Raw genomic sequence first — 23,136 nt, 5'->3', positions numbered from 1 at the left:
TCTGCTTTTGAATATGCTATCTAGGTTGGTCATAACTTTCCTTCCAAGGAGTAGGCATCTTTTAATTTCATGGCTGCAATCACCATCTGCAGTGACTTTAGAGCCCAAGAAAATAAAGTCTGACACTGTTTCCACTGTTTCCCTATCTATTTCCCATGAAGTGATGGGACCAGATGCCATGATCTTCGTTTTCTGATTGAGCTTTAAGTCAACTTTTTCACTCTCCTCTTCCACTTTCATCAAGAGGCTTTTTAGTTCCTCTTCACTTTCTGCCATAGGGGTGCTGTCATCTGCATATCTGAGGTTATTGATATTTCTCCTGGCAATCTCGATTCCAGCTTGTGCTTCTTCCAGCCCAGCATTTCTCATGATGTACTCTGCATTGAAGTTAAATAAGCAGGGTGACAATATACAGCTTTGACGTACTCCTTTTCCTATTTGGAATAAGTCTGTGGTTCCATGTCCAGTTCTGTTGCTTCCTCACCTGCATATAGGTTTCTCGACAGGCAGGTCAGGTGATCTGGTATTCCCATCTCTTGAAGCATTTTCCACAGTTTATTGTGATCCACACAGTCAAAGGCTTTGGCATAGTCAATAAAGCAGAAACAGATGTTTTTCTGGAACTCTCTTGCTTTTTCCATAATCCAAAACATCTGCATAATGTATTACCAATGATATTCCCACAAAGACAGGATCCACTTCACTACTATATTTATCATTTTACCAATTTTTAACTGTATTTTTTAATGTTACAATTATCATACAGTAAAATTGACACTTTCTCTTGGTGTACAGTTTTATGAATGTTAACACAGGTATAAATTGATTTACCCACTACCACAGTCAGGATGAGTAGTTCCATCACTCCAAAGGACTCCCTCATGGGACTTCCCTGCTGGCTCAGTGGTAAAGACTCTGCCTCCCAGTGCAGAAGACATGGGTTTGATCCCTCATCTGGGAAGATTCCCCATGCCTCAAAGCACGTAAGCCTGTGCACAACTGTTGAGACTGTGCTTTAGAGCCTAGGAGCTGTGACTACTGAGTCCTCGTGCCCTAGAGCCCATCCTCCACAGCCAGAGAAGACCCACAAGAGAAGCTGGCTCACGGCAGCGAGAGGAGCCCTGCTCTCCACTAGAGGAAAGCCTGCACAGCAATGAAGGCCCAGCAGAGCCAAAAATAAAAGTTATTTTTTTTAAAAAGACTCTCTCATGCTATTCTTTTTTGGTCACACCCTTACCCTATTCAGTTACTGATCTGTTTTTCTACCAATATAGTTGTGTCTTTTCAAAAATGTTTCAAACAAATCAAAATCATACAGTACACCACCCTTCAAGCTGGTTTCTCCCACTCAGTATTGTCTTTGAGATTTACCCCAAGTTGATGTCTATATATCAACTTTGTTCTTTTATTATTTTGTTCCTTATTATTTATTGAGGTGTTTCCATTAATAGCTCTTAACTATCGCAAACAAAGCTACTATGAACATTTATGTACAGATTTTTGTGTCAACATTCATCTTTACCAATTTGATAGAAATGGCATTTAACATGGTAATTTGAATTTTATTATTAGTCGTAAGACCTTTTTTATGTATAGTTACATTTCTTCTTTGCTTGACTTCTCTAATTTCATATTATAAAGGATGTACCTAAGGCAATGGCACCCCACTCCAGTACTCTTGCCTGGAAAATCCCATGGATGGAGGACCCTGGTGGGCTGCAGTCCATGGGGTCGCTGAGGGTTGGACACGACTGAGCGGCTTCACTTTCACTTTTATGCATTGGAGAAGGAAATGGCAACCCACTCCAGTGTTCTTGCCTGGAGAATCCCAGGGACGGGGGAGCCTGGTAGGTTGCCGTCTATCGGGTCGCACAGAGTCGGACACGACTGAAGCGACTTAGCAGCAGCAGCAGCAAAATAAGTTCCTCACCTTTCTAAACTGAATTTTCAATCTGATCTGAAAACCCTCAACATTCATTCATCCAACAACTTACAGATTGCCCAAAATGCAATCTAAACTCGAACTCTTATTGCAAAATTTCAGTGAAATCTATAAGTAGAAAACGGGCACTAAAGAGAACTTGAATTAGTAAGAAATTATGTCAAAATTAAAGTAAAGGACTTTCCTGGTGACGCAGCAGATAAGAATCCACCTGCCAAAGCTAGGGACAAGGGTTTGATTCCTGGTCCAGGAAGATTCCACATGCCGTGAAGCAACAAAGCCCCTGTGCCACCACTACTGAATTCAAGCTCTAGAGCCAGCGCGCTGCAACTACTGAAGTCCACATGCCTACAGCCTGCACTGGCAACAGAAGAAGCCACCGCAGTGAGAAGCCTCACAGGGCAAGAGTAGCCCCTGCTCGCCACAACTAGAGAACGCCTGTGCACAGCAATGAAGACCCAGTGCAACCAAAATTAAATGAATAAAAAAACTAAAAATTTTTAAAATTTAAATAAAATACTACTGTATTTTAATATGTAAAAGGCAAATACTTAATAAGTGTTGAATGTGCTAGAAGAATCAAGAATCCACTTATATCCTCTTTAATATAAGGAATTCACTACACCTTTTATTATAATAAAATTTCAAATAATTTGTGAAATTTTAAATAGGCACAGATTATTTAAACACTCTTCTCTATCCCTCCCCCCTAAAAAAAAAAAGAAAACCATATGTTTTGGCAACACATAGAATTTAACAGATTAAAATGCGCCAGGTTGACATAAGCCCACTCACTAGAAATTATTTAACATTATACTGTAACTCAATAAATGATTATGTTTTATTAACAGGTCAAAAGGCTGATTCCTTTTTTAATGAGAAACTATGGGATTGGAGGGAGAACCAGTGCGTTATTTTAGGGGTAAGAAAGAGCTCTTAAAAAGATCACTGACTTCCCCCTACTAAAATCCTTTCCCCACAGTAAATCACAGGAAAAGGCCATAGCATGGAAAAATAAAGTTATTCTGTGATGTGTATGTTCAGGGATAAACTAAAACACATGCATAAAAAGGGAACTTACATTGCCTGAAAGAGTTGCCTGTCCCCACTGTTTCCACTATAATCATCTGAATAACCACTTACTCCCTCGGTTTCTTCAAATTCGCAACTTCTCAACTTCACCAACTTGGCTTCCAGTCGGGCCTGCCCCAAAGTTGCTGTGTTAAAGGCCACTAAGTCCAGGTTTGATTCATGAGACAGGGTGCTCGGGGCTGGTGCACTGGGATGACCCAGAGGGATAGGATGGGGAGGAAGGTGGGAGGGGCGTTCAGGATGGGGAACACATGTACACCTGTGGCGGATCCATGTCAATGTATGGCCAAACCACTACAATATTGTAAAGTAATTAGCCTCCAATTAAAATAAATAAATTTATATTAAAAAAAAAAGAAATAAGAAACCACACACAAAAAAGGAGCTCTTTACTTTTTAGTCCTGACCAAAGCTCCTGAAAGTATTGGATAATAGTGACCATTTCTTCCTGAAATACTGAATTCTATTTTTATAGCTTCTAACACACTTCAAATTTTCCTCTTCCTTGATTGCTGTTTCTTAATCATCTTTGCCAGTTCTTACTTCCTGTCTAACCTTTGTTTACTGGAGTTCTTCAGCTCTGAGTTCTAAGCCTGCCTCCCCTCACTATGTACCAAATCTCCTTAAATTAGCTCCCAAGGCTTCAATACCATTACTTTACTAAGTTATATGTTTTCCTCTAGCCCAGATCATAACTCTAGATTTGTATATATACCAGTACATGCAGTTGGGTCTACATGAATGTCTCATAAATGTCACAAACTCACCAGGTCCACTTATCTTCTCTTCAAAAATTGCTCCTCTTTCAGTTTTTCCATTTCTCAGTGAAAGAAGCCAAGAAACTGGTAATCATCCAGGGCATTCATTTTCTCAGTTCCTGAGCCAATCAACCACAAAATCCACATGACTCTACCCTCTTCATGGTTCTCAAGGCTGTGTACTATTCGCCTTCTGCATTGTCCTTACTCTTTCCAAATAATCATCTCTGGACTACGGAAATGTTGCAGGGTCTTCTCAACAGTTCTACTGAAGTCTTCTCTTGCCACCCCTACACCCAAAGCCATTTTCCATATATACTGTATTTATTTTTAAATGTGGGCTTCCAAAGTAGTGCAGTAGGAAAGAATCTGCCTGCCAATGCGGGAGACACGTGTTCAATCCCTGGGTTGAGAAGATCCCCTGGAGAGGGAAATGGCAACTCCAAGATTCTTGCCTGGAAAATTTCATGGACTGAGGAGTCTCACAAGTTTGAGTGACTGAGCGTACACACATGAGTTTTTAAATGTGAATCTAATCATCTACTTGTCTTAAAAGGTCTTGAAGAAAACATTACTTCCAGCCAAAGTTCCTTCTACTTCTCTTCCTTCAACATGCTTATCTAAATTAATTTCTAGTCACCCTTCCTTACAGTTTAAATTTCCCTGACTGCAAAACTACATCAAGTTGTGTTATCTCAGCATTAACTCAGCAATTATGTGACAAATTATTTAATGTCAGCCTTTCCCACAAAACTGTAAAGTGTTGAGAGGAGGGCCTCTTTGGATCTTGGTCATCACCATATTCCTGTAACAACAGGGAGTTTTCAAAACTGCCATTATTATTCTAGGCACATTTTTACTTCATGTTTATAAAGATATTAAAATAGAATTACCTTAACACTAATTTTCATGAGAAAGTAGCCTTAGAAATTAACTTTGAACTCAGCTGCATAGCTGTACACCGTATACATTCAGGATTATTTTCCAAGTAAATGTTATAGGAAAGATTTATCACTTCTTTATGTATTTTAATTTTTGCCAACATAAATTCTTTCATAATCATAATTTCTACCAAATAGTTTTGCTAAATCAAATTTTGCTAAAATATTATGAAGACTGTATTACTCCATTAGTTTTTAGTCAAAAAGATACCAGTTTTTAGATAAGTTAGTTGTCCTGTGTTATTTTTGTTGTTTTAATTTTTCCAGATAAAGTTTTGAGGGTTTTAGCATTAATGAAAAAGATGGGATGCTTTGATCAGTTTTTGAATTCTAAAAAATGTTGTGATGTGCAAGTTTAGACAATTTTAGTTTCTTTATACACTATTTCTACTAGTAGCAGTCACTGTGCACTGAATGGAAGACTGACAGCAGCTTTCTGTATTTTTCAAATTTGTTCTTGATTTTCACTTGGTTAAGAGAAAAATGCAATTCCTCAGGATTGCTGTTAAAGAAGGGACAAAAAGCCTGTCTTCATCAAAAATGGCTGGGAAAGATATCTTAAGAGTCAAATATCCTGTTGTATTCCCAGGAGAGCTGCCTGTTATGTCCAAACCTGCCCCTGCAAAAAAAAAAAAAACTAACTAGAACAAAAGACAGTAGTTAAATTCTAAGAATTCAGAATTCCTTATACTAACTGAAATAACATAAGAGTCTCAGATTTAGATACAGCCTTTCTTTTGCAGGAAAGAAAGGAGAAGGAATAAAAGCATGAACTCTGGAGCCAGACTGGTTGCACTTGAAGCTTGAGTCTGCCCTAACTAGCAACATGACCCTGTACAAGTTACTCACCCCTGTGCTTATAAATTGTCAAATGAATGCAATACTAATACCTACATCACAGAGTTGTTGCATTAGACGAGCTAATACATGTAAAATGCTTAGAATAGTCTTTGCCATGCAGTAAGCGCTCTCCAAATGCTGACGACCATCAAAGTCATCGTGCACTTGTCCCTTTCCCATTTAGTCCCATTTTAAATGGAGGCATAGGGCAGGAGAAAGGACTGGCTACCTGCTCCAGTACTCTTGCCTGGTGAATCCCATGGACAGAGCAGCCTGGTGGGCTACAGTCCACGGGGTTGCAAAGAGTCAGACACAACTGAGAAGGACTAACACGTACAGCAGGCAAAGGAGAATGACTGCAAAAAAGCAGAATGAAGGTATTAGGAATTAAACATATTAGGAGCATAACTTCCTTTATCTAGACTACTTGTAACATATAAAATAATGACTAATTTGCTACATTCCAGACTAACCACCACTAACAATTCCGCTCTAACCTATAATTTTTCCCAGGCTTCCCAGGTGGCTCAGTGGGTAAAGAATTCACTTGCGATGCAGGAGATGAAGGAGACATAGGTTTGATCCCCAGGTCAGGAAGATCTCCTGGAGGAAGGCATGGCAACACAGTCCAATATTCTTGCCTGGAGAATTTCGTGGACAGAGGAGTCTGAATGCCCATAGCCCACAGGACTGGAAAAGAGTCAGACACGGCTAAAGCAACTGAGCACGCATGCTATTCATTTTTATTTCTAAACTTGGTTCTGATCTACTTCTCCCTTGACCCTGTAATGTGCTTTCCAAATCAATGCCAAAAATAGTCTTCATAAGCCAGAGGCTTGAATGTGTAGAGCAAGACTCACAAGGTAATTCACAGGGTAAGAATGCTTAAAACCATGCTTTGACAAAAGAGGAAGGCAGAGACATGGTCATTTAAATATTAATAGTGGATATTATCATCTTAATGGATGAGTCCTAAGCATAGTAACTCAAAGATTACGTGGCTTAATTACACATTCCATAAACCCAAACCTTTAATATTCTTTTAATAATTCTAAATATATACATTGTTTTTAATGGAGTAAATGGAATTTAAAATGTCTCATATCATCAAATTCAACAAAAAATAGAAATACTCTTACAAACCATATTTTTTGAGTTTCAAAATTACCAAAAGCTATCAGAACTTTTAACATGCATTAACATATAACTGCAATATAAATGTGAGATTTGAAAGATATGGTTTTTATTACACTAAAAAATATGCAAACATGAATACACAAATTCTTCAAACTGGTAAACATCCATAGTTTTCTTTACCTAACAAAACAGACTGCATGTCAACTAACTGCAAGTATCATTATGTATAAAATAAACCTAAAAGATACTTCTTTGCATTAAAGATCATTTCAGAATGATACTTTGAGGATGGCAGGAACTATACATTTCATCATATTTCTCAATTCTTTATGACAAAGCATATATGCAATTAGTGCTAAAACAGAAAAAAAAAATCAACAAACTACAATATTCCCAGATATTTAAACTATCTGCCCAACATTTTTAATTCATTTAAATATAAAAAATTTATTCATCAATTTCAATTCTGACATTCCAATCAATAAACATGCAAACTTTATTTTAAAAAATAATCCATACACTGTTGATGGAAGTGTAAAATAGTACAATCACTTTGAGAAAAGGTCTGGCAGTTTCTTAAAAAGTTAAACATATATCTTCCCTAAGCCAGCATTAAGTTCATGACACACTTATATGAGAATATACAGAACAACCAAAATCTGGGAAAAGGCCAGAAGTCCATCAAAAGATAATGGATGGGGACTCTCCTGGTGATCCAGTGGCTAAGACTCCATGCTCCCAATGCAGGGGGCCTGGGTTCGATCCCTGGTCAGGGAACTAAGATCCCATATGCCTCAACTAAGACCTGGTACAGCCAAATAAATTCACTAGATAAATAAAAAGAATTTTTTAAAAAAGATAAAGGATAAACAAACTGTGGTGTATTTATAAAATGGAATATTACACAGCAACAAAAAAAAAGCAATGAACTACTGATAAAAGGATGATGAATATTAAAAACATTAAGATGGATGAAAGAAAACAGAAACAAAGAGTTCACACTGTTTGACCTCAGTAATATTAAGTTCTAGAACAAGAAAAATTTATCTATGTTTTTTTAAAAATTAGAATAATGGTTGCCTGAGGTGCCAGTGGATTGGTTAGGAAGGGGCAGGAGAGCACATTCTAGGGTGATAACTTTTTACACTTGATCTTGGCAAAGAATAGGGTGATAACCTTTTAAATCTTAAAGTGGGTTTAAGCTACAGAGGTGTAATTTGTCAAAACTCATCAAATGGTGTATTTAAGATTTCACTGTTTGCAAATCTTACTTAAAAACATCATACACACACAAATAAATATTGAACTCCAGTTCATAATCCTCATGCTGAAGTGCTTATGGGTAAAGTATTTTAATTCTGCAACTTGTTTTAAAATAAGTTTTCCTTAAAAGAAAAAAAAAAGAATTTATGGATGCATATAGATGGATAACTATGTGATAAGTGCAAGTCTAATGATATATCCATGTTAGTTAAGTGTGGGCTAATTTGGGTGACATTTTTATTTATCTATTTATTAACTTTGCTTTCCACTATTTACAAAGGAACTGAAAACTAAAGATAAATAATATAAGTTCACATCATAGCTGCTATTTTTAGTGAAAACAACTTATAGAAGATATATAAAAAATATGGGACCAATTTCTCAAAATCATATACAAAGATCTGTATGACTATTAATGTTTAATTAGGTTGCATATTTTTAAAATTTGCTCTTTTCTCTTTGTTAAGTATTACAACCATATTTCATCTAATTACTTTTACTATTTACAATCAAAGTCACCATCAAATGTTCAATTGATTTTGAAAATCTGTGAATCTTAACAATTGAAAAAAATAAATATACTATGAAATTTAGACATGGTATATTTGGCAACTATACTGGCACAAGGGCTTCCCTTGTAGCTCAGTTGGTAAAGAATGTACCAACAATTCAGGAGACCCAGGTTCAATCCCTGGGTTGGGAAGATTCCCTGGAGAAGGAAATGACAACCCACTCCAGTCTGGAGAATCCCGTGCACTGTATCCTGCCAGGCTCCTCTCTCCACAGGGTCACAGGAGTCGGACATGACTTAGCAACTAAACCACCACCAACCACTGGCACAATCACCTAAAAAAATGTCAGTATTTCAATTATGTCTCATCAAAAAATTTTACCTGTGTAGTACTGAATTCTTTGACTTATGGCACACAAAAAGAGTACACAAGTCAATATAATGTGTTACCATGTATTTAAAAGAACACGTGTTAACAAACCATTTAACCACTATCATCTATATTTTAATTACAATTTACCACACTCAGTTAAAACTTGACATTATTCTAAAAGAAGGCACATGAAAAATAATTCATATTTTAAACATTTTCATGTAAGTAATGATGCAACAAGGTAGAATCAATCTTTCAAAATTAAATTGCACCAAGTTGATGTCTCATTACACAAAAGAGAAATATATTTGAGTATTTTAAGAAATCTGGCATTTGTTAGAAATGAAAGAACTTCATAAACTTTTTCAGGGTGCTATTATAAATCATACCTAGTTTTATAAAGTCATAAGTTGTTAAAAAAAAACACCAACATTCCCATTTGAGTTCAAATGAGTAAGAAAAGACAAGATGACAAGAATAACATATGCACTATCTAAATTACTAATATATTGGATGAAATAGTCTTATGATTTCGTATATTTTTCAAATTTAATGTATTTATACAGAACCAAGTCTACATTTAAAAAATAAAATCACTCTTTTCTATGTTTTCCCAGCATTACATTTCATAAGTAAAGCTCATGGCCCCAAACAGTTCTCTGTAGTATGTAAGATGTCAGGGGGCTTCAGTTCTATTCTATTTGCACTAATAGAATTTGCCCTTACATATGCCCCTTAGTGAAACTTGTCCTCAGCAAAAACTGTGAATGTTAAGTTGGTAAGTAGCCAAAAACTCAAAAAATTCTCAATACAGAAAGGAAAAGAAAAAAGCTTTAGCTCAGAATTTCCCTAAGATATTCTGCAAGATAACAATAAGCAGCCTCCAAAACCAGTTCAGTAGTTAAACAAGTCTTTTTCACACAGAATTTTTCAAAAAACTATCCTATGCTAACTATAGTTGCTGGGGTGAGAAGGTGGAGCAATAAAAATGAAGCAGAATCACATTCACTTTAAGTTTTGCAGATTAAAATAAAACAACAGTGATTCAGAAAAACTGCTGCAGTGAACTCCACTGCAATGAGTGGAATGCTGGTGTTTAAAAATATGTAAAACTAAGGTTTTCTATTCTATTCAGCCCTAAACGTTAACACATTTGTCACATGATATCAGCAATGAAACAACAATCTTGAACACTGCTGGTGAAAAATCTTACTGAAGCAGATTACGTTTTCTCGGCAGCAAAAAAAATATTCAAGGACGATTTTGTATAGTCTATGTTTTTACCTTCCACACTTATTTTAGAATCTAATCACCAAAAAAAAATGTATATTGTACTTTTTTTGAACATGTTACTTTGCTAATAAAGACATTTCATAGAATGACTATTCCACAGAACAATTTGGAAAACTCTGATTTAGCTGTACAAAGTTAGCATTCTAATTGAACATTCATTAACAATTCTGAGTAGTACCATGCTAAGATTATAATATGAATTATTACATTTTGTATGGTAACTTGCTTTCAATAATTTAAAAAAGTTAAAGCTTACTACTGTAAAGACTTATGAGAATTATACTGTAAAAACATTACCTCGAATAAGAATTTTAAAGTCTTTGGACTGAAAGAAAAGTCAGAGAGCAGATTAAAGAAGATGAAATTGTCAAAAGGATATATCACATTATACATTCAAGACATTTTTGTAATATTTAACTCTAATAGCAGATATAAAACGCCAATGAAATTAAGCAGTCAACAGGCTCAAACAGTACCATAAGGGTCTATTTTATTTACTTTCTTTCTATTCCTGTAGCCATAACCTAAATTTTGGATTTCATCTCCTCACTACAATGCCCACTCTGAAATGCTGTTATTATGACATTAAGACAGAGCTTAAGGCATATGCCCCTAGTCAAAAGCCTTACAAGGTTTCCCATTATACAATCACATTTGATTCCTTAAAACAGCTTTTAATGTAATCCGTAATCTAGCACCAGTTTCCAACTTCCAAAATGATATCCCTCAGTTTACCTTCACCCACTCTTCAACACAAATTTTTTGAAATTCTAATGATTTATGCATCATGTTAGGTTTCAAAATACTCTGTTTCAGCGGTTCTTTGAATGGCTTTATAGCTTGCATCAGAAATCTCTAGAGAGCTTATTAAAACAAACTGCTGGACTCTCCCCTTCGAGTCACTGATCCAAAAGGAACAGATTTACATTTCTCTCAAGTTTTTAAGTGATACTGATGCTGCTGGTCAAGATGCACTCTTGGTGAACCACTGGTCTACACCAAAGGCCAGGAGCCAGAAACCCAATGGCTGAATGAGGCCCACTGACATGTTTTATGTATTTATTATTTTAAACATTTAAATTATTTGTAAATATCTTAAATATAAAAATTTCTCATAAAAATGCAGATTTCTTGCTTATTTCTGCATATAAAAATTCTGCTAGAGCTGAAGAGTAGCTAACCCCAATTAGTCAAGGTATATGTCCTCATCCAGACTATCACAGCCCTAACTGGCTCTGTGTTCACTTAAAATCACTTAAAAATCACCTGGCTTAGCACTGTATTTGGGCTTATACACTTTGACCCACTTTTTCTCTTCTTCTATGCCTTTCTTCATGCTGCTCACTCTGACATAAACAGCCTTTTCCCCCAAAAGTGTTGAAATCCAACCTACCCCATTTTAAAGCTTAGCTTAAAATAGCCTTCCTCAACAAACCCCTAGCCAAAATAGAAATCCTTAAGTAGTACACATATTAAAGATTTAACAAAATGTGTATGTGTGTTTTAAGAATCAAGGTTTTATTTCCACAAATACTAAAACAGTAATATTTACAGAAACATAAGACTACAGATATCATAAGTTATACACATATAATGTTTTGCTATTTTTATTTTAAGTAAAATTTTAATTTTGTTCATTAAAGTTTACTGTGATTTTACTGTGAAAGAAACCTTTTTCAGACTAAGACATTCAAAATGAATCAACATATTAAATCTCAGAGTCAACATATTGGATTGGCCAAAAAGTTATTTCGGTTTTAAGTAAAAATAAAAGACACATTTACTGTACAACGTATTCACTAATCAAACTAACTTTTTTGGCCACCTCAATATATAACAGCTCCAGTATATCTTATTTTGCAGAACAACAAAAAAAAGGAGGATGGGAGTAATTGACACAATCCCCCTGATTTCACAATCCACCAATTTTTAAAGACAATTTTAATGAAATAAATGTTTCTAATTTTTTACCATGTAGGATACTTTAGCGGATTTTTTCTTCTATGAAACCGTAGGGGGAGGAAATTACAGAGAAACAAAAACCGAGTGCTGGTCCTTGCTATGCCATAAAGAGCTTTGCTAAACCAAGTAAATCACTGAGTTTTCCCTTGCCCTCAGTTTTATTACCCTTAAATTGAGATGGGAAAAGTGTTCTCCAAATACCTTCTATTTTAGTCTCTAAAATTCTAGTCCCTAACATTTTAGTCCCTAAAATTCTAGAACTTATTCCTTCAGAGAATGAAAGCATAAAAATCAGTGTCATATAGACAAGCTTCTATGAAGCTAGTATTGCTTCTAAATTAGACTAACTTATTAATAAACATCTTGAACTACATACAGCTTTCAAAGTGTTAATTAAAAACGTTGAAGATTCAGAACTTTGAAAGAATATTTATGTATATACATATGCATTTATATATGTTAATAATCAAAATAAAACATCTTTTGTAAAGCCCAGGAAGACAAAAAATTTATAAGCATGCCATCAGTTTTACTATATTTCAAAGGAAAATTAAATAATCAGAAAATCATGTCAAAAAAGCCTTTTTCATAACAGAGATTAACAATATGTTTTAAGAATATGTACTCTGCTTCAGGATATTCCCAAATGAAACTAACCAGGCCAAAATTAATCAAATTGCAAGATTGAAAAAAAATCTCAGAGACTATTATATTCAGGTAGATCATGCCGTAGTCGAATTGCTTTCAGCTTCTCAACTTCAATTTTTGCTCTTAGCAGCTCTTCCTCTAGCTGCTGCCTTCTTTTCAATCCATCCCTCTTCTCCTGAACATATAATCCAAAACTTTTTTGATTTTCTAAAATTATTTGATGCTCCTCTTTCAGCATTTGTAGAATCTGAGGATCATACCCTAATTGTGACCTAAAATTTTCTCCACTCTCATGCCGAAAAAAATCATCTCTCCTTGGAATAGAAGATGGAGACGATGTCATTCTCATATCAACAGAGGAAAGTGATGGTGACAAAGATCTTTCCATTACATGCACTAATTCCTGTTCTTCTCTTTGCTCTAAAGTATCACTCTGTTGAGAATTTAAAACCAGTGGAGGGGGGGGCTTAATGTCTTCTTCTTGCTTCACCTCCACTGTAATAGCAACTGGATGGCGGTCCAACATTACCTGTAGTGAACTGGTACCAGCCTGTGCTTCCTCATCCAAGTTTGCACTACAGCACATAAAAAACCATTATAAAATGTAAATCAAATGAAGACAAGAACATTTTAAAACATAATTTCATATTTAATATACACTAAATTATCAAGGTAAAAAGCAAATTATGAAACAAAAAATATTTTTTAATCCTTGGAATAATAAAGTGACTAAGGCTGGGATTTTAATTATTTTATATATATATATATATTCATTATATATATATATGGCTCTCCCCTATCCTTAACTTTAAAATTGGGCTCTTGAAAGAACAGTAAATTACAAATACTAAACAAGGCTATGGAGGTAAATTAAAAAAAAGTGGCATTTTTAACACTCTCAAAGAGCTATCAATTGTCCCTGTAAGCCTGAGGTTCTTAAATGCTGTAAAGAGTCATTTAACTCATTCTGGGCCTCACTATCCCCACATGGTAGTCCTAGACCTCCCATTTCTGCTCTCCTGAACTGATTAATCTAAAACCCACTGAGGTCCATGACTTTGGAAGGAGGACAGTGGAGGGCCAGTGGACAACACAAGGCAGTCTCTGAGAGGTACTGATGTCTGCATTTGTCGCACACAGAAAATCAATGTGTATGATTTGGGGTGTGCTCCACTAGCAGGGGGTTCTCCTAACTTTCCAATTTCAAATACAGTGGCGTTTCCCCCTTACCTATCCAGAACCACACGACTCAGGTGCTCTTTAAGCCTTTTAACCAGTGGCCAGGTGAAGTGTACAAGAGCAAGGGTTTACATGTACCACTGAATCCTCAGTACCCAGCATCATACTAGTACTTGGAATCTAGTAGGTACTCGTCATATGCTGAAAGACTGAATAAATGAAATGGTGTTTTTAATGCAATTTTTAATGGCCTCTATATATTGATAGTTTATTAAATTTACATGAAATTTCCATAAAACATGCATTCCTATTAGAGGCAACTACAGTTTTGGCGTAATTAAAATTTTGATATACCAATATTTGTTATGACAAAACACAATGTTCCTTAAAATCCTGTTGGTTTTTAAATAATTTCATGTATAATATTAAGTTGTGAATTAAGAATACATGTTTCTTAGGTTTTTTTAAAAATATGTCTCTGCCTAACTTAAAAACAAAAGTTATAGAGGTGAAAGAGATTATTGGAACATTAATGGAAATGCTACACTTAATATTATTGAAAGAACATTTTATAAATCATAAATAAGTAATACAGGTAAGAATGCATTCCACACGGGTGATTAAAATGCTGGAACAAATTCAAGTAGAACAAAAGGAAAAGAATTCAAACTCTCCATATGTCACTAATAGCATTAAATTGCCAGAAATATCAGATATTTGTCTAAGAGGTACAAATGAAATAAGATATTTAATGTGTTATGAAAAATCTATTTGTATAATAGATTATATAAATTATAATCTTGCCTTTGTGATTTTATGATTTTTGAAAGCAAAAAAAGGAATACAAATGTAATTCAAATTAGCAAGATTTACTTTTACTAACATCTCTAAACCCTCGAGTGGGAAAAAGTTAAAACTACAGCTACAAATGAAATTTTAAAAACCCACATAATTACTTTTCCAAATTAGTATGTATAATAGACTGTAAGACTCACAATTAAACATAGATAATATACTCCCATGTAAATTTAAAATATGCCTTATATCTGTTATATTCCATGCTATTTTAGTTTAAAACATCACAAATAAGGCATAACAAAGTCTAAAAATGACTTAGAGAAAGTCACAAAAATGATCAAACAGAAAAGGACTTTTAAAATTTATGAATATGAATTCTGAGGATCAGATTGGTTATAAAAACACAAAATATAATGATATTAAAGAGAGGCAAAAATAAAGACATAAATCAATGTGAATTGAAGAAACAGCCTTATGAAATAGTTGCATATCTTGAAATACATTAAAAAAAATATGTAGTAACATTTTCCTTATTAAGTATAGAGAGTTTGATGAGATTAACAGGCATATTTATATAGAAGCATAATTAAGATACTGTAATTATAAACTTCCGAGATAATTAAGAGTCAAGATGATGTCAAATAAGTACATTAAATATATAAATATATTAAATGAAAATACTAGTATGGAGAAAGTGGCAGTGCAGACATGCTGACACGAATGTTTTAAGTGGCATATTTCTGATACTCTTACCTTTAAAAACTGAAAAACTGCTTCAACAGTAGGCAGAGAAATGTGTAAATCAATTAACTCATTTTATCAGAGAAATGTTGGTGTCCCAAAAGACTGACTGTGTAGGTATGTATACATATACCATATATACGTAAACAGATACTTGTATCTTTTATATTATTTCTCTTTTACATTACTGTATTTTTAGAATACACAACTTAATAAAACTACATTTAGTTTTAGTTTTCAAATTATAAAAGCCTACAGCCAAAAGGTAGTTTAATACCTATAATGCAAAGCCAATGTTCTTTATGGCTCAAAGAGGTATAAAAATTGAATGAGTATAAAGCAGTCTCACTGTGAAGGGTTTTGACATTCACCATACTGGGATTTAATCATTTGTCATCACAGTGAACAGTTTAAGCAGTGACCCCATGAATTAATGTACTGTGTATCCATGTCTTGGATTCCCACTGGTGTTATCTTTCACTATGTTATCAACTAGAAATAAGTATATTGTAAGAAGTTGGGCTCAAAAATACTATCCTAGTAAATTATCAAAATAACAAATATGTTTGACTAAGAAGGTTTTTCCCATTTCCTCCCTAACTTCAAAAGAATTTCACAGGTAATTAATCATTTTGCTTATATAAAGACTCTTTCACGAACAGGAAAGTACTTTGTAAAGTTAAGTTTGAAAGGTTTCTCAACTAGCAAGGAGTTTACGGTTTGCTTAAATTATTCCAAATGATTCAGAAAAAGCATGAAGCTGCCATTTTTATCTTTTGCTGGGGGTTAAAATCTGAATTTAGCAGTAAGATAATAGTCTTTTAAGATTTCCAGGCAAGTGGTTATGTAGAGCACAAAATTCAACCAAAAACCTGCTTCTAATCCAGTTGCTCTTACTGACATATTAAAATTCATATTTTGATACCCTTGCAAAACACTATGGGAGAGCTTAAAGTGAAACTAGACCATTAATACATAAAAGCAACAAAAGCTTTTATTACGTAATCTGAATTCTTAATTACGCATTAACACCTTTTCCTGTGTTTCCCTGTCTCTTTTGAGTATAAATTAGAAAAATAATTTAAACTGTCTTAACATATACATATGCAATGGTGCTACTAACAAGTTTACTTAATTGTTCATTTCAGGTTTTTAGCTCAATTAATATTCAGTAACTGTAGACAGTGAAAATTCATAATAAAGCCAGAGTCCCATTTCTCCTGAAACTGCTAACTTTATACAAAACTGAAAATCCAATGAAATGTAATCTTAAGTGAAATAAGAAAAAGGTACCTCTCAGAAGCTAATTAAATAAATTAATATTAAAGCTTCAAAAGTTTATGAGGTAATGTCACAAATTACATCCCATTTATTCCTCCCTAACCTTTACTTTTTAGAAACTACAGAAGGAGGGAAGGGGGAAGGGAAGACAATCAACAGTGGCTTAAATCAAATGCAGCAGAAAAATTCCTTATAGCCTCACTTTTCTTGTCTAAGAATGCAAAACAAAGAATCTATTCACTACTCCCGTAGTGGGGATGTTTACTATGCATATCTCTATCACAACTAAGCCAGAGCCCAATAGATAGGAGGCGCCATAATTTTCCACAACAAAATAAAATAAAGCTTACCTTTGTATGTGGTTTCTGTCTCTTACCAGGCAAAAACTGGAAATCTGGGGAATCATCTCCATAACTTTCTTGGTTGGCTCAGAAATATTGCTTTTAAAGTCTGACTGGGTCTCTTTTTGCTGCAATAGCTCCTGTTTGGCATATTCTTTGAGCCTTTTGTAAAGAGTGCGTAGGCCCTGCGCTGTTCGAGGAGGGCGGTCTACTCCAATTGCATTATAGTTAACTGCTATGATATCCCAACATCTATTCTTTTCCACTATCACTGAATGTTTGTTAGTGTGTTCTTCCAGAATTTTAACATATGGCTTCACAAGCTTTAACAAATCAAGCTTTTCAGATAAGGTAAAATTGGAAGATCTAGCTTTTCCTACCATTGTTCTTTTCTAATTAAGTAGGCAGTTTCTGAAACCACCATGCAGCTTTCAGCTCTGCTCAGCTCTTTTCACAAACAGAGAAAGATCAGGCTTAACTAGGCTAGCCTCATTTAGGCCCACGCCTACAGGGGAGGGTTTATTAAAATTCCTCCAGCTTAAGCTGACGCAGGTTCAGGAAATCTGCTTAAGCCAAGCCTGACCTACATAAAGCTTCTCACTGAAGAAGACAGGAAGGCACAAGCAAAACACACTTGCTTATAAAGAGAACAGCTCGAGATAGGATTTAATACACAAAGGTCTAGAGATAAGCATGGAACACAGCTAAAAACTGGCTAATTTAGTGAGAATATCAAATTTCGACACGTTTGCCTAGCTGATAGACTGAAACTGCATTGCAGTATCACTTTAATAAAAACAAAAGAGGAACTGTTTTGTGCTATTTGTTTACAAATCCAGTAGGCAGAAAAATGAAAAAACTAAAGATATGAGTGGTGAGTGCAGTGCTTCCTAACAGAGCCCTTATCACGGTTTCTGAGCTGCTGCTCTCTCTTACAAAATCTGCCTAATGCTGGTCTTGCTGTCAATCAGGAATTGCATATCCTCTAGCTAGTTAGGTTACACCCAGCTCAGACTCCACAGTAAAGCTAAGCTTCTCCTTCATTTTACAGGCTTCAGTAGCCACCGTGTATTTCTTTCCCCCAGTTACTTATGAAAAAATATTTGAACACTAAATCTAAAAAGCAGATAAAAATTATTTTTAAAGCAATGGATTATTCCAGCTGTAACGTACTTTGAATAAGCTAGCCTGCTTTACCACGTGTAGAAAACACCATTCACAGAGAGAACTGCATAATAACGCCTTGAGAGTGCACACAACAAAATCACATTGGCTCTTAGTACTGACGAGGATTTCTGTTTAGCTATATTCACACAATTTGGACTATGAAAGCGAACAGTCAGTCTAGTCATTTGCAAGGCTATCCATTTGTGTGTTTAGGATATATTTCCTAATCTCTGTCTGAAAACATGATAAATAACAAAGTAAACAAACAAGCCTATTTTCTCGTGATACACATGTTTTTCCAGACAGGAGAATGAATTAGAACATACTTCAAAACAGTTACATTCAATCAAACAATTACTGAACACCTACCTATAATAATGTTCCCAAGCACTGAGAAAGACCCAAGGAAAACAAAGGTAAATACTGAACTGTCAGGGAAGCCCAAATCTAGAAATCTAGATACAGACCCTATCCAAAGAACTGCAGCTCTACAGAAATGCCATACATTTTCAATTACTTTGTTTTTCATTCTTTCCATGGAAGAGAATTAAATTTATTAAGTTCTCACTCTGAGCCAGACAATGTGCTAGAAGCTTTAAACATGTTATTTGTCAGGAAAAAAAGTGAAAGATTGCTGGGTGCACTGTAGGATGATAGGTGTTTTCTGGCATGCTCTAGAGGGTAATCTGATTCTTCAGTGTCTCTAGCCTTTCACTGTTTTTGAGCAGTTTTATCGCTGAGTAAGACTGCAGAAAATAGTCATGTAAATGATTCTGGTCCATAGAGAAGCAAACTGAAAACTGACCTGCTCCAGCCACCTGATCAGTTACTTAAAGGAAAGCAAGAACACAGGATATATACTATCTTTAAATACAAGCATTGTGTTAAGAAATGAAGTGCTAATGAAAACATGAAAAATCATTCAATCTCACTATCAAGGAAATGTATACCAAAAATGATTTTCATTCATAAGACTCACAAAATTCTTAATGACTGAAAATGTCAAGAGCGGATGAAGGTGCAGGACAAAGTACTATTCAGGAAATGTTCACGGGAGTGTAAAATGGCTTTCGTGATGGCAATCTGAGAGTATCTATTCATAGTTTACATGTGCAAAAACTTTTAAAATTGCAGTAATTTTACTTCTCAGACTCTACCTGGAAAAATACTCAAACACACAAGGCCTTCACACAAGTAGATGCATAGTACTGGGAGCAATCTAAGAGCAATCAGTTGGGAACAAGTTAAAGTCACGAAAGTATATCCATACTATGGTCAACCCCGGGCAGCACTAAAATGCAACAGGCAGATTTCTATGTATTGACACAAAACAAGCTCCAAAATAAATGGCAAGTAAAAAAAAAAAGCAAGTAAAACAAAAATACATACAATATAATTCCATTATGCTTATCAAAAACACCCAAACCTAAATATTTCTGTGGGTACAGAAAATATATATTTAGGTACAGAATGCAGGTCAATACACAGGTAATGACACTCCAAAAAGCTCTAGAACTCCACTGTCTAATTACAGGAGCCATGAGCCACAGGCAGCTATTGAGCAATTTTTTTTTTGGCCCTGCGGCACGTGGGCTAGGTTTCCCAACTAAGGATCAAACCCACAGCTGCTGCAGTGGAAGCACAATCTTAACCACTGGACCACCAGGGAAGTCCATCTATTGAGCATTTTAAATGTGGTCAATGGGATGAAGAGGTTGAATTTTTTTATTTTACTGAATTTTAACTGTGCCATGCTGTGCTTCAGTCATGTCCAACTCTTTGGAACTCCAGGGACTGTAGCCTGCCAGGCTCCTCTGTCCATGGGGATTCTCCAGTCAAGAATACTGGAGTGGGTTGCCATGCCCTCCTCCAGGGGATCTTCCCAACTCAGGGATTGAACCAAAGTCTCCCGTATTACAGGCAGATTCTTCATCATCTGAGCCACCAGGGAAGCCCAAGAATACTGGAGTGGGTAGCCTATCTCTTCTCCAGGGGATCTTCCTGACCCAGGAATCCAACCAGCACCTCTTGCATTGCAGGCAGATACTTTACCAGCTGAACTACAAGAGAAGCCCTAGTTTTTAACTGATAAAAACATAATTTTTTAACTGCAGCAGCATATTATTCCATTAAACACAACTTCATTGTCTGGATAGGATTACATTTTTACTTAACCCTTTTGTCATAAATGATTCTATTGTTTCTAGTATTAGAACTCCCTCCTTTGCCAAACTTTAATCAGGCTCCTCTAAGCCTTCTTCTCAACTAGCAAGAATCCTACTAAACCAGTTTACAGACAATCCCCTTACCCTTGAAACCTAACCAAACTGTTGACACTCCCACCTTTAATACCTAACCAAGTTTTTCTCAGTAATTTTTTACCTGACTGCCTTACCCTGCCCATTAGCTACAAACCCCTGTTGTAGTAGCATCTGAGTTCAGTCTCTCTCCCCTGCTGGAACAGTCTTGAGTAAAGTCTTCTTGCCTGTTTTAACTTGTCAGTACAATTTTTCTTGACACTACACATAATCACATCACCAGTGTAGTCAATCTTAAATCAGAGATTCTGCTTGAATGAATTTTTTCTATGCACTGATATAACACTTAATTGATTTGTTTGAATATTTTATGCAAACAGCATAAATTACATTGACACCCTGTGTAAACTGTAATTGATTATTAATGTGAATTACTTATTCTGTCTTAATTAGAATTAATTTTCTAGCTAAAAAATAATGAGCAAAATTTTTAATGTAAAAAAGTGCACTGCTGCTGCTGCTTAGTCACTTCAGTCGTGTCCGACTCTGTGCGACCCCATAGACGGCAGCCCACCAGGCTCCCCCGTCCCTGGGATTCTCCAGGCAAGAACACTGGAGTGGGTTGCCATTTCCTTCTCCAATGCATGAAAGTGAAAGTGAAGTCGCTCAGTCGTGCCCAACTCTTAGCGACCCCATGGACTGCAGCCTACCAGGCTCCTCCATCCATGGGATTTTCCAGGCAAGAGTACTGGAGTGGGGTGCTATTGCCTTCTCTAGTTGAGCCTTAAACACAGATAAGGTCTGGGACTCAAGAGCATCTCCCCTACAGATGCAATCCCCTCCTCTGTTTTGTTTCTTTAATTGAAGCATAGCTGATTTATAATGTTGTGTTAGTTTCAGGTGTACAGCAAAGTGATTCCACTTTACATACACATGTATCTATTCTTTTTCAGATTCTTTTCCCATTTGGGTTATTAAGGAATATTGAGCAGCACTCCCTGTGCTAAACAGGAGATCCTCGTTGGTTGTCTGTTTTAAATATAACAGTGTGTACACGTCAATCCCAAACTCCTGTTTTAAGAGGAAGAAAGTGCTATGGGCAGTGGATCCCAGCCCGTGTCGCCCCCACCTGGTCCCTACTGATGCAGAGTTAAAAGCAGGTGCAGAAGCTAGTACTCTTATTGAAACAATACAGAAAAAAAGACAGAACTAAAGCATATCACCTAGTTCACTTTGAATACCAAATGCAATTTACTAAGCAGAACAGGAATAAGTTGCCCAATACATTTTAAAAGCTTAAAGAAAGTAAACTAAACAATACTAAGAGACAGTGTCAACATAAACATAATAAACCTGACAAGCAATTTCCTCTCAACAAACAAAAACTGAGGAAGTTTAGTCACCTCAAATCAAAATTAAATATCCAGAAATATTTTTAAATAATATGTAGCAAGGTCTGATCTGGCAACTTTGGTCAGCTATAAAATGGTTTCTTGCACTCACAAAAAAAGAAAACCATTTTTAGACAAAGAGATGGTAAAAATATATATTATTTCAGTTGTGGAAATTTTATCAGAAATTATGGAGAAAAGATTTTAAAAGATATTTTAAAAATGAAAGACCTTCATTTAAGCAACCAACAATTGCCTATAGAATATGAGACCTAACATATCGAACATAAATTGATTCAATATTTTTTAAATTGCTAACATTTAAATCCTTTATTTTTAATTGAGTTCTACGATAAAAGAGATACTGCAATGGCACCCCACTCCAGTGTTCTTGCCTGGAGAATCCCAGGGGTGGGGGAGCCTGTTGGGCTGCCGTCTATGGCGTCCCACAGAGTCGGACACAACTGAAGCGACTTAGCAGCAGCAGCCCTATTAACATGAGTCACATTTTATCTCAAAAGATTTTCAAAGTTACAGAGAAATGTTACCAATTCATGACCAAACAGATATATGAACTCATAACACAGCTATATTTTAATCTTCTATATCTGTCAAAGAATTCCAGCTAGACATGGAACAAAAAACAGTTCTACTACAATAGATGCTGCTCTGTTAAGTCTAAAAACCCAGATTTCTTGAAACTTTAAAACAAGAATTAATATTTCATTTATTACTGTTTCATATACATATGAAAATACTTTGTTCAACTTTCGCAGAATCTATGACGAGTGTCACGAATATGTTGCTAAATATCTGGAGGACTTCCCTGGTGGTCCAGGGGATAAGAATCCTCCTGCCAATGTAGGGTACAGGGGTTTGATCCCTGGTCTGGGAAGATTCCACATGGCTGGGGGCAACTATGCCCATACACCACTACTGAGCCCACACTCTGGAGCCCATGCCCTGCAACAGAAGCCACCACGAGGAGCCCAAGCACTGCATCTGGGGAAAGCCCATGCGCAACAACAAAGACCCAGTGAAGCAAAAAGTAATAAAATAGTTCAGTTCAATTCAGTAGCTCAGTCGTGTCCGACTCTTTGCGACCCCATGAATTGCAGCACACCAGGCCTCCCTGTCCATCACCAACTCCCGGAATTCACCCAAACTCATGTCCATCGAGTCGGTGATGCCATCCAGCCATCTCATCCTCTGTCGTCCCC

The 23,136-nt window shown here is 35.7% G+C and overlaps 2 protein-coding genes across 4 annotated transcripts in view; both read right to left on the bottom strand.

The window, feature by feature from the left end:
* The window catches only part of RAD54B (RAD54 homolog B (S. cerevisiae)), a 118,556-nt gene that overhangs the window by 52,995 nt on the left and 42,425 nt on the right, over positions 1 to 23,136 (bottom strand). The window lies entirely within an intron of this gene.
* Positions 7,654 to 20,037, bottom strand: FSBP (fibrinogen silencer binding protein). The gene is made up of 2 exons (XM_010833505.1): positions 17,110 to 20,037; positions 7,654 to 13,335 (listed from the first exon to the last, which is right to left on the bottom strand). Exons 1-2 carry the CDS (start codon positions 17,481 to 17,483, stop codon positions 12,810 to 12,812), a joined length of 900 nt encoding a protein of 299 aa, XP_010831807.1. The 5' UTR covers positions 17,484 to 20,037; the 3' UTR covers positions 7,654 to 12,809.

The sequence above is a fragment of the Bison bison genome, unplaced genomic scaffold (genome assembly GCF_000754665.1).
Source record: "Bison bison bison isolate TAMUID 2011002044 unplaced genomic scaffold, Bison_UMD1.0 scf7180017863702, whole genome shotgun sequence".
In the NCBI taxonomy this organism is placed as follows: Eukaryota; Metazoa; Chordata; class Mammalia; order Artiodactyla; family Bovidae; genus Bison; species Bison bison.
Note: the sequence above shows the minus strand (reverse complement) of the source record. Positions and strands in the feature narration are given on the sequence as shown.